This window comes from Misgurnus anguillicaudatus, chromosome 7, assembly GCF_027580225.2.
Source record: "Misgurnus anguillicaudatus chromosome 7, ASM2758022v2, whole genome shotgun sequence".
Taxonomy (NCBI): Eukaryota; Metazoa; Chordata; class Actinopteri; order Cypriniformes; family Cobitidae; genus Misgurnus; species Misgurnus anguillicaudatus.
In genome coordinates this window covers 21,190,787-21,203,964 of record NC_073343.2, presented here as the reverse complement: position 1 = coordinate 21,203,964, position 13,178 = coordinate 21,190,787, and the positions used below count along the sequence as shown (strand labels likewise).

At 39.7% G+C, this 13,178-nt stretch overlaps 1 protein-coding gene across 1 annotated transcript in view; it reads right to left on the bottom strand.

Annotated features, from left to right (window-relative positions):
- The window catches only part of LOC141365335 (echinoderm microtubule-associated protein-like 5), a 145,422-nt gene that overhangs the window by 53,926 nt on the left and 78,318 nt on the right, over window positions 1-13,178 (bottom strand). The window contains 5 exon segments of the mRNA XM_073869567.1: window positions 3,757-3,884; window positions 4,583-4,694; window positions 4,772-4,965; window positions 5,045-5,145; window positions 8,847-8,940. Of these exon segments, the coding sequence (XP_073725668.1) occupies window positions 3,757-3,884; window positions 4,583-4,694; window positions 4,772-4,965; window positions 5,045-5,145; window positions 8,847-8,940 (629 nt within the window).

The following is a 13,178-nucleotide window of genomic DNA, read 5'->3' as shown; positions in this document are numbered from 1 at the left end:
CGCAAACAAGTTTACAAATAAGAGATTTACTTACTAGTCCATCAACAAGATCGCCAGATCAGCATCCCATTCAGTGCTGTCTTTTAGCTCACGCCAACGAGTAAAAACCTGACCGAGTGGGACTCGGTTTCTAACGCGGTCAGATTCTCTTTTTCTTTTCCTACTCGCTTCCGAACGCGCTTTCTTAACTTTTAAATCGTTTAGCCTCACGTCTCAAATTCGCGCGTGCAGTTGTTGTTATAGGCTTGATCGACATCATGCAGCCATTGCAGCGCTGCAAGAACCGACAGCCGGATGACGTCAAAGTGCCGTCTCGGATCATCCTCACGGTACCTTGACGTCATCCGGCGGTCAGTTCTTGCAGCGCCACACGAAGTCGAACAAGCCTAACGTGTGTGACGTCGTTGCCGTAAAGCAAGTCGTGATTCTCGCTAGATTTGTCAGGGGCGGTTCTCTCAAGCTTGCATTGCTGGTTTTGCTAGCGGCGTCCTCCCCGAGCTTCAACAGGAGAATGATTCGGCCTACTATGACTTTGTTTACCACCGAAATAACTTTGAAGCTTTTATATTAAGGTAAAATAACTGCATAGTGTGTCTTTAAAAAGACCAGTCATAAAAGATATCTAAAACTTTTATAGAAAAAAATACATAGAATGAAATTATAAAGCATAAAAAGAAGAATATCAGTGCAGTTCTGCTTTCAGACCTGCAAACTTGTCGCTTTTCGGCGACAATCGCCGTTTTCTTGGTCAATTGGGTCATTCACGTGAATCGCGTAGAACCGGAGAGTTTTTTTTTTTGAGGTGGTGGGGGGGGTCGGGAGGCTGCCCTTTATCTGAATGCCATGCGGGCTAGAATTGGCAAACATTATTGGATATTTCTTATAATTGACACTTCTCTGGGCCAATCGGAATCTTGGCATTTGCTTTTCTCTGGGCCAATCGGAATCTTAGCACTTCCTTCAGAATCTTGAAGACAGCGCGCGAGCGCGGGTCTTTGGATGAGAGACACACCTGGCTACCACGCGAGTCTGATGGACACTTTTAACGTGAAGGAATTATCTTATTCAAGGTAAGTCGACTTTTTTGGACCAAAAACAACAACTATTTGTTTGCTTGATTTAAATTAGCGTTAGCTACCGCTTATATTGTATTTTTAGGAACGAGTCTACGCCAAGTAATGCACAAACGTAGACCTTGCATAAAGTTTGCCTATGTTTCGACTAATGTTAGCTAACTTAGCAGGACGATTGTTAGCTAGGCTTATCGTTACCCGGGTGCTCTGCCCTGAGTTCCGAGATATACGGCTACTACTCGAATTCTGAGCTAACGTTACCCTGAATAACTTCATTACGGTGGCTGGCGTGCGCGCTTGCGCAGGCAGTCATTCGTGATGTGGGTAAATGTTTACTCAATAGCTGATGCGAAAATAATGTTTAGACAAAACAATCTGGCGAGCGTGTTGTCCTAGGCTAATACACCAACAGCAAATTTCTGTATAATAAAGGGCTACATTTTGCATCAAAGTCTGTCAATGAAATCTTTACGTTGTGTTGTAAGTTGAATTTACATTATGCACTAGTTAGTTAAATGTCTAACACTAGCACTTTGAGATTGTTTATTCAATGTAAGGAGCCCTACATATAAAATGCATTATTATTATAATTATTGAACAGAAATGTATGTTGATATTCACTGCATATCAGCCATACAGTATGGAGACACGTTGTTTTATCATATTAGTCGTATGTATGATAGTTTGCAAGGTTACATTTTAATGATTTTAATTTACTTTCAGCCAATGGTTCTGGGCACTTTGGTGGAGCACTCACTGCCATTCACAATGGCCCGTCATCGTCATCCTTGCACAGATGCCGGCTGAGGACAAATTTCACATTTTCTGTTAAACTAATAAACCTTATTTCACTGCTGAAATATTACTGTGTCCTTCAGTTATTTGATAGATCCTAATGAAATTGCTGATCCAAACACCCAAATATTTATAAATGAAAATCATGGAAATTGTCAGGGGTGCCCAAGCTTTTGCATACGACTGTATCTCTCCTCCCCTTTATTGCCAAGACTCTTGAGAGTGTGGTTTTTGACCAGCTCTCCTCCTTCTTCACACAAAATAACCTCCTGGACAGCAACCAGTTTGGTTTCAAGAGTGGTCACTCTACCGAAACTGCACTGCTCTCCGTCATTAAAGCCCTAAGACAGGCAAGGGCAGTCTCCAAATCATCTGTGCTGATCCTGCTGGATCTATCTGCTGCTTTTGACACAGTCAATTACCACATCTTCCTGTCGATCCTCAAGGCTATGGGTGTCTCTGGAACTGCACTACTGTGGTTCAGGTCTTACCTCTCAGGTAGGTCATTAAGAGTATCCTGGAGAGGTGACGTCTCCTAATCCCAATGTCTCAGTACTGGGGTACCTCAAGGCTCAGTGCTTAGACCACTGCTCTTTTCGATATACATGACATCCCTGGGTTCTGTCATTTGAAAAACATGGGTTTTCTTACCATTGCTTAGCAGATGACACACAACTCCACCTGCCGTTCCACCCTGACATCCCCACTGTTTCTGCCCACATCTCAGCATACCTGAGTGACATTTCACTCTGGATGAAGGATCATCATCTCCAGCTGAACCTCGCAAAGATGGAACTGCTTGTCATATCATCTGACCCTAAGATTCAACACAATCTTACAGTTCAACTAGATTCTTCGACCATTACGCCTTCCAGAACAGCCAGAAACCTGGGAGTGGCAATTGATGATCAGCATAGCTTCCCGGATCATGTTGCCAGCACCACCCGCTCTTGTAGATTTATCCTCTACAACATTAGGAAAATGAGACTTTTCCTATCGGAGCATGCTACACAAATCCTAGTCCAGGCTCTTGACCTGTCCAGACTGTACTATTGCAATGCATCCGGCCTGCACAACCAAACCCCTACAGATGATCCAAAATGCTGCCGAAATAGTGGTCTTCACTGAGCAAAAGAGTGCGCACGTCACTGCTCTCTTTGTAAGGTAATACTGGCTTTCTATAGCAGCCCACATCAAATTCAAAGCTCTGCTTCTGGTCTTTAAAACCACCACTGGGTCAGCGCCCCTTACCTTCAATTGCTTTTACAGACTTATATACTTTCTAAATCCTTGCGCTCTGCCACAGAGTGACAGCTTGTGGTGCCGTCCCAAAAAGGGAAAAAATCACTATCGCGCACCTTCTCTGGTTCTGTTCCTCATCTTTGGAATGAACTACCATCTGCGACAAGATCTGCTCACTCTGTAGGTGTCTTTAAGAATCAGCTAAAAACCCATCTCTTCCGCCAACACCTCACTTGCTAATATTTTCTCTTTTTTCTCTATCCTTACCTTTACACCCTTGGCTATATATACTGTGTCAGACTTGATTAGACTAGTTCTAGTGCACTTATGTATTGTTGTTCTTGTGTTGCTCTAATTGCTTCCATTGTTACCTCATTTGTAAGTTGCTTTGGACAAAAGCGTCTGCTAAATGACTTAATGTCAATGTAAATTAGCATAAATGAGGAGCTGGGGTGGAGAAGGGATGCCAGAAGGATCAATATTGGTTGTAGGTAGATGGTTGCTTATATATGCTTACGAGATTAATGTAGTTTCAACTGGACAGGTACAGTTATATTTGAATTTTTTTTATGTAAATATCCTTGTTCATACAAAAGCTCTGTTATGTTGCTATGAAGGATAATCAGCAGCTAAATTTGTGTCTTACCTGAACCAGAAGAGTGATGGGTCCATTTTTATCCACCTCCAAAATCTCACCATTCTTTGTTCCTACAAGAATATACCCATGACCCAAGGATATGGCACGAATGGAGGGGTTGTCCTCCAAAAGCAAACCTGAAGGATGGGATGTGTTATAAATAAACACTCATCTATGACCTTGTCTTTCTATATACTGTATTAAACAGACTGAACATTCTTGGATGGAAGGATCTGCTGTATTTGACCTTAAATGCATAAATTACTCAATGTCACGCCGCACTGCAATAAAACAGTATATCTTTCAGGGTTTTCAGTAAAAATAGCCAGAGATCTATAAAAATACCTTTACATTTTTTGATGTGAAATACTTTTTCCAATACCAATATACTTAAGATGCAGAGACAACTATAACTGTACTCCCTATAGTACTGTATGCATTCTGTGAAAATTGTAAACTTTGTGGCTCTGCTCTGACACAGCAACACTGGGTCAACCCAGTAGATGCAAAAGTTTTTCCATTTTTAATAGGTGCATCATCAAACAAAATAGAGAATGGCTGGTTAAACCAATGGTGTAAGTTTGGGGTGGAACGATGTTTGGCTAACCACTGGCAGATGGAGTGTTTTGAGAAATTTCTTTGAAAATAATTAATTATAGATATTTTTGATAGTAGAATTAAGTGACACAGTTTAACTCTAAGTGTATTTTACTTTTGTATTTTCAAGCAGCTTTAAATTTTCACTAGTTTATGCTAAAAATAAGAAAAACAATTTTCTTACGTAAGTTAAAAAATATTAATTCTGTATTACACGAGGGGAAAAGGGAAAGTTTACCTTTGGAGCCTGGGGCCAGCACCGATCGTTTGATGGCATATGTCTTGAGGCATCTCTCAAATGTGTCGTCCCACAGAGCCACTATTCCATCCTTCCCACCAGTCACAAAGCCCTGTTGACAACAGTACACTTGTGTTTACTAAAATATTTCAACATGCCTTGTTTCACATTTGAGGTTGAATCTGATACCTTTTCCAGAGCGTGCATGCTAAAAACAGGCCCATCGTGAGCTTTGAGAGTTTTCAACAAGAACATGTCTCTCCATATGCAGATGTCTCCTGTGCAAGTTCCTGAGAAGACCATTTCTTCAGTCCAGCCATATACGGCGCACATCATGGTCTCTGTTTTTCCCATACTGCCCTTCTTCCCAATCATTCCACCTCCTGAGGAGATTGCAGGCACATTATCAGATTAACACTGATCAATTGTTTCAATTACTTTACATTGGCTATATAGTCTTACCTGCTCTATGCCAAAACTTCATGTGTTTTACCCCAGCTGTGATCAGTTTGTCTGGCACGTGTGGGTTGATTTTAATGACAAAGATCTTGTCTTTACTTCCCCTTTAAATGAAAAAGATAAATATTTAAGGCTCTGTTCATTTAGTCATTATGGGAAATCTTAAAATGATAGTTCGGCCAAAAATGAAAATTATCATGATTTACCGACTCTGAAGCCATCCGAGATACATATGTCGATCATTTTAAACTTTATAACAGTTAGAATAGGGTCATCTTTCTTCAAGTCTAAAGAATGTGCATCCATCCTTCACAAATGTAATCCAAACGGCTCCAGGGGATAAACAAAGACCTTCTGAGGGTAATCCATTTTTAAGAGAAATATCCATATTTAAAACTTTAGAAGGGTCAATGATGTGACGTTAATTATTTTGTGTCCGTATGGTTCAATTAAATGTAAAATGGTTAAAATTTCTAAATAAATTTGCAGATTACTTGCATACATTCTCTTTTTTTGAGGGCCAAGTCAAAAATTTCTGGTTTTATATCATTTTGAAAGAATATTTGCGGGATAATTGCAAAAATGTCAATGTGGTGTAACCGGTCTGTGTCAATTGGTGTAACTAGTATTTTTTAAATGAAAATACAAAAAATGTGGAATAACATATAATCATCTAGTTTAGTGTAATATGATTTTTACATGCATTTTTACATCATTTGTCAAAGATGATATGACAGGACAAATATTACAAAAACGCATTCAAATTTACATTTAGAAATAACTAATGAAATAATATTTTTATGATTATGCTTACGTGCCATAATAATTCTCATTCTTTGGTGCAATTGGCGGTTACAGCATTTGACATTTTTAGGTCCATTCAGTCTTACTTTCATAAAAATGATTCAAATGTAATTTTTTATTGCATAAAATTAACATTAATACACTATGTGCATTGAAATGAACCTGATGCGTGCTCCTCTATATTCCCTAGAGTGTTTTAACGCAGTGAGCGTTGCCATACTGGGGTGGAGTCACAGAGCAGAGTGCAAAGCAACAATGTCAGTAAAAAGTTAAAACAAGGATTTTAAAGAAAATGGCAGAGGATTTTGATATATGAGGATATTGATTTATCCCTATTTGTAACTAAAACAACTCCCAACGCATGGTTCTCACGAGACTTTTTCTCACCAGATCCTGCGTATCATTTGCTACGCTATCTTGTGAAACAAAATAGTGTAGATATTGTGTGTACAAAATCGCATTGATTTCCCTCAGAAGACCTGTATTTATCCCCCTGGAGCCATTTGGATTACATTTGTGAAGGAGGGATGCACATTCTTTAGACTTGAGGGACGTTGCGCTAATTTTCGTTTTTGTCCGTACTATGGCTTTAAAGTAAGGTGACCAGACGTCCCCGTTTTCCGGGGACAGTCCCGCTTTTTGGTGTTCTGTCCCCGACTGTAGCTGTCCCCGGAAATGTCCCCGTTTTACAGCATGTCCAAAACAACCAGCAAATACACTGAAAAACCCGATCAACATAGCGTTTGTAGTACCAGACCGTAGCAATCATGTAATGATTATTTTCACCAGCAGAGGGGGCCGTGAGCTACTTATTACTTGCGCACTGATTTAAAGGGACACAAGGCAAGTCTGAGTATTATTTCTTTACTAGCTCCCCCTAGTGTCTGGGAGTAAATGCTTTCTATATCTGAGACTTGACGAGACTGAAGGACACCGGGTCGGATACAGCGAACTTGCAAGTGGGGTATTCTTCCCACAGACGGTAGGGGCGGGCGAGAGAGTCTTCATTCGTCATGTTATGAGTCATTTAACCATATACAGACTTACGAAGATGATTTATTAACATAAAAATGCTGCCTTGTGTCTCTTTAACGATGAAGAAGAATTTACTACGAGACACATGAGAAAGCGTCATTATCATCAATCAAGTTATCATAAGATATGAAAACAGTTAAAGTTATGGGGCTTAAGGTACTAACTACCAATGAAGTGAACTGATCACAGTATGTTACGGAGCATATTTATGCTAAATATGCTATCTATGCTAAATATTTATGCTAAATATGTTTACATTTTGCATTATTACTTTCATTCTTCACGTTTACAATGTTATGAAATCAGCTGAAGTAGTACATTAGAAGTCATTTTGATGGGGTATGTCTCTTGTGTAAAAAACGGGAAAAAAATAGATTTTTAGGATACAGAAATAGTTCAATTAATTGAATTAGAAACACTGCAAAAAATGACTTTCTTATTAGTATATTTCTCTTGTTTTCAGTACAAATATAAAAAATTCTTAAGTCAAGATGCATTTTCAGGCAAAAAGACCTAAGAATATAAGTCTAATTTTTAGACCAAAATATCAAATTTGTGCTTAAAACAAGCAAAAAAAAAAACTACCACTACTTAATTCAAGAAAAATATTTTTTTGCATGTTTTAAGCACAAATTCACTTAAATGTATTTTTCTAAAGCTAGATTTTTCTTAGGGGATTTTGCTTATCAAGAAAATGCATCTTGATTTAAGATTTTTTAGATATTTGTACTGAAAATAAGACAAAAATACTATTAAGTAATAAGTAAGTCATTTTTTTGCTGTGAACCCACAACAATAAAAAGAAGAAAACTTTCAAAAAAACATTTTGTCCCCATTTTTTAATTCATAGATAACAACAAACGAGATTTTAATGATATTTTGACCATTTAACTAGGAAATGTCCCCGGTTTTCATTTTAAAAATCTGGTCACCTTACTTTAAAGTGTCCTGTAGAGGTGACAGAATTACTCCGAATATAGTCTGTATGCAAATGTACCTAAAAAAAGGCAAACTCTGCAATTTTTTGTTTTCCCTGAGAACCAAAAACATGACTTTGCGGAGCTAAAGCAATGCTATAGCATCTGGTCTACAAAAAAAAAAAAAAACTCTATGAACAGTATTTACAAAATTATTATTAAGATCATCTTCAGGTATGTATTCACTGATCCACTTGACAGAACTGAACCTGAACAGTGGAGTTTATAGGCTCGCATGAGATGCTGTTGGGATGTAACTGACCTGTCTGCTGTGTTACTGAATATAGTGTCTGAGTGCTATCGGTGAAGGCTCCAGTACAGGGGACAGTGGTTGTCCACAGCTCTGCATTAGGCCCTGATGTGGAGCGGGCAGAGTACTGAGCAGCGGCTGCACTGTCAGGCTCTATTTACATCCACTCTCACACCCACCCGCTCTATCAGACAGGGCCCCAGGGCGGAGCTGTTTGGAGCATTGCACTACCACTGAACTCCAGACACGGAGTTCAGATAGGTATTAGTCAGTGAGAGGAAATGTTATATATAAACTTTATGTAATATGTGACTTTACTCAGTTAAAACATTAGGCTAACACATTCACGACACGCTGTATAAAGATTAAGTTTTCGCATTGAAAAAATGTATTTATTTATTTGTCTAAGTTGAGGTAAAACATAGTGAAATATTGAAAAAACGGTGGTGTTTTCCTTTAAAAGTTGATAATCACAGTGTGATGTGTAACCCACCATGGCAACTGCAAAACACACATTATGAAAAAAAAACCACTCATCAGTGATGGACACCTAAACCACAAATTAAATTATTGCTGTGATTTTGGGGTAGGACAATCTTCCCAATCAACTAGACAAAGGAGAAGTGTTCCAAAAACCAGTATATATTTCTGTAAATCCTTTTGGTGCTATTGGTGCCTAAATCCTACACTTTACCTTTAATAAAAGGGGCAAGGATAAACACAGGTCCTGTTCACTCACCGGATGGTGGAGAGTTTCTCTCCTTTCCTCCATTCCCAAAGGACGATGGTGTGATTTTCATCCAGACCCACTGATGCCAGCCTCTTTCCATCGGCTGTGGATACAGACATATAACTCAGCTCTGAGTGCACTCAATATCAGTCACTAAATAACAGCATAATACTGTAATGACAAACGCCATCTTGGACCCACCAACTAGACGTCCCGGGTAATGTAAGGTGACAGTTAACAAGGCATCACTTCAGAGGGAATATGAGCTGAATAGCATTTCTAATGGGAATAATCATCTACGTTTAGGCCTGCGACGTTGACAGACAGTGGGAGGCTATTTTGCCTTGCCAATGGGAGGCTGCTTCTATAAACTGGACCGTGCTTTTATAACATACTGTAGGTAGTCTGTTCACATTGTGAATTAATCAATACTTTTGAACAAACTTCAGAATATAATGGGTATAATTTGGTGGTTGAATAGTCTTTTTCTGCAATGTCAATGGTGCAAAAAATATAAAGGTCAGTAGCTGTCACTAGGGTATTATCATTTTGAAGTACACATGTGCATCTAAAGAGCACATATTGGTACCAAATGTATACATATCTGTACCTGCATGGTACATATTATGACCTTTTAAAAGGGTACTGCCCACAGTGACAGCTAGGGACAATTTTTAAACCATTTTTCCTGACAGTGTGTGGTTCTTGAATATAATAAGCTTTAATGTGGGCCAGATTTTATGCTGACTGTCAGACATCTGGACCTGCTAAACTAACACAGAGATTACAGGTGCCGCCCACAGTGATTGGAGGTAGGGAGTCGGCTGCTATTTCCAGACAGCTGCCAGACAGTGAGAACTGGCTCGGAAAAGATTCAAGTGTACATAACACCCACTGTTACAATATTTTTCAAAACTGCAAACATAAGATGTCTTCGTCTCGATAACGTAATTATACCTTAAATAATAATTATGGCTTAACACTTGATCTCAGAATGTTTAGATAATAATAATAGTATGCGGTCGAACAACGCAACTTCTGGAGAACGAACCCAAAAACATGTTCGGGACGTGTCCGGCGGAACTGGCATGAATGGCCACCCTACTCTAGATATGTCTCAGATCCCTTTCTTTAATGCATGTGAGGGCTTTTTTATCCCATTTATCAGCAATTTATTTGTTTTCTTTAAATTATAGTCAAAACCCTCTTTAACAAGTCACATTTACATTTAGGCCCAGTTTACACGTACATGGTTATTTTGAAAAACTTAGACATTTCCCTGTGAGGGTTTGGAGACGACAAGAGAACCCAAGTGCAGACGATGTCGGGGAAGTGAACAATTAACATTTATTAAGACAAGAAACACTGAGAACACGGAAAACATAAGCTCACGTGGGGGCAAAACTACATTAAACATGATGATACAAAACACTGACATAACATGACAAGAATCTAATGAAACATTAAACTGAATAAACAATAAAGACAGCGTAACATAACACATATGAACCAGCACAAGACAAGAGACAAAAGGAGATTAAATAGGGGAAAACTAAACAAGATAACTAGGGCAACACAGGTGAAGGGGTAAACTAATAATGAATAATTAACAGGGAGAACAAGGGGGCGGGGACTAGGAACGAGACCCAAGAGGCACATGACCCAACATACAAGGCCATGAGCCTCCACATAGAACGTGAGGCAGTCAGAACCCTGCCATCATGATAAAACATAAATATAAAACAAGACTCTTATGGCAGGATCCCGACATTCCCTTCGTTTGCGCCCTTTGTTTACACGCAAATGGTTTGCACGTTTGTATGTAAACTGAGACAAACGGGTGTTTTGGCAGCCAATGTCACAGTATGTGCCAGAGCTCACACCTACATCAAAAGTGCGACTTTGTTCAAAAGAGAAAGTAATTGTTTGCTGTTGTTGCTATTTTCGGGATTCTAATTGGCTTACGTGGGCTTGAGCTTCTTGTTACACCGCCACCTACAGGTTTGGCATGCTCTTGACGGCATATATACATGGGTAAGTGTAAATTAACACTTTTCTGAAAACTGACATGTGTACACTATGTTACTTTTGAAACTGGAGAGGTTGAAATGTCCTTTTATGAAAATAGCCGCCCACGTGTAAACGTAGCCTTAAGGTTTCAAACCTCTCCTCAACAGAAATGTTGTGGGTGGGACAGGTAATACTAGGCATTGTTGAAGCTTTGGCCGTGTAATCAGCGCTCCAGAGTAGAGTTCTTCGTGAGTCCAAAGAAATGTACCCGACCTGAAATGACCTGAATCACTTTTATCTAAACCCAATGTGAATAAATAATTTTTTTTTTTTAAAAGACCATACCCGAGACAAACCAAAAAAAAATTAAAACTGGACCCGAGTCCGACCCAAACCAGTGGCAATTGTTTTGAACCCGACTGGACCCGAATATAGACAGCACCGATGTGTGTCAGGGTTTCCGGCAGAAAATTTGTTAGTTAAAGGAACATGCCCAGATTTTCGGAATTTAGCTTATTCACCGTATCCCCCAGAGTTAGATAAGTCCATACAGTACATACCTTTCTCATCTCCGTGCGTGCTGTAACTCTGTCTGACACAGCCCCCGCTACCTTAGCTTAGCACAAAGTCTGGAAGTGAATAGCTCCAGCTAGCAAACTCCCAGACTTTGTGCTAATAATTTTTTTTTTTAAAAGACCATACCCGAGACAAACCAAAAAAAATATAAAACTGGACCCGAGTCCGACCCAAACCAGTGGCAATTGTTTTGAACCCGACTGGACCCGAATAGACAGCACCGATGTGTGTCAGGGTTTCCGGCAGAAAATTTGTTAGTTAAAGGAACACGCCCAGATTTTCGGAATTTAGCTTATTTACCGTATCCCCCAGAGTTAAATAAGTCCATACATACCTTTCTCATCTCCGTGCGTGCTGTAACTCTGTCTGACACAGCCCCCGCTACCTTAGCTTAGCACAAAGTCTGGAAGTGAATAGCTCCAGCTAGAAAACGGTTCCCAATAAGTGACAAAAATAACGCGAACGTTTTCGTATTTATGTGTTGTGATTTGTATAGTCACACCGTGTACAAATAACAAGGTGATATGAGACAGCGATCTTTTAACAGTATACATACTGGGAACTATATTCTCAGAAGACGAAGCACTGCTACATGGGCGGAGTGATTTGCAGTTTGCTAGCTGGAGCCATTCACTTCCAGACTTTGTGCTAAGCTAAGCTAAACTAGCGGGGGCTGCGTCAGACAGAGTTACAGCACGCACGGAGATGAGAAAGGTATGTATGGACTTATCTAACTCTGGGGGATACGGTGAATAAGCTAAATTCCCAAAATCTGGGCATGTTCCTTTAAAGTGGTAGGGTTGGGCGAGTGGGCGGGGCCAAGGGCGTGGCAATCAAAGGGGCGGGGTGTATGCGTCATAATGAAAATTAAAATATTTTAATAAAATATTTATTTTTAAAACACTCAAATAAAACTTAATTTTGAAGAAACTATGACAAAAAATGAACACATACTAGATTATTAAAGAATTTAATATTTTTACATGGGAATAGCTGCGTGATGAAGTGAAACTAAAGGGTTAATAAACACAAACTAAAGCAGATGTTGTAGAACGTCTGGCGTACGATAATAGATGGTGCAAAAATTGTAAAAACTGATTATTTCCCACTATTAATTACATTATCTTAAAGGAGTGTAACTGCAGCATGTAAATAATGCACATGCATAAAGTGAGCAAGAGCGCTCAACAATTATATCAACAGACACGTGAAACCTTAGCAGGTTGCTCAAACAACAAAATCACCAGCTAACTTACTTTAACATTAGAAGAACTATAGACTAATACAATAACAGGCTTAAATAAAACATAAGTCCACTTACAGTTCTCACGGACACGTGTTTTATCAACTGGCTATCCTCCAGACATAACGGACCACATCTTATCTCATCTCGGTGCACGCTCGCGGTTTGAAGCGTGTCTGCGCTATTCTCCGAGATGTTTTATCAACTGGCAAGTTATCCTCCAGACAGTGACGGTCTGGACCACGTCTTTCTCATTTCGGCCGTGTGGCGCGCGTCCCCGCATGTGGTGGGATTCTCCGAAATGCACTTGACGGCCTTTTGTGCAGCGAATTTTTTAATTTTTTTTGGGACGACCCAGTTAAGGCGGTAGGGCTTTCAAGCTTAGGTGGGCCGCCTTAACTGAAATATGCTGCGGGAAACCCTGTGTGTGCAGTCTGCATCCATGCAGGCACCAGTCAGACCACCAGTAACTCTGACCTCGCATCCAATTTGGCCCGCTGAGCTGACGCTTC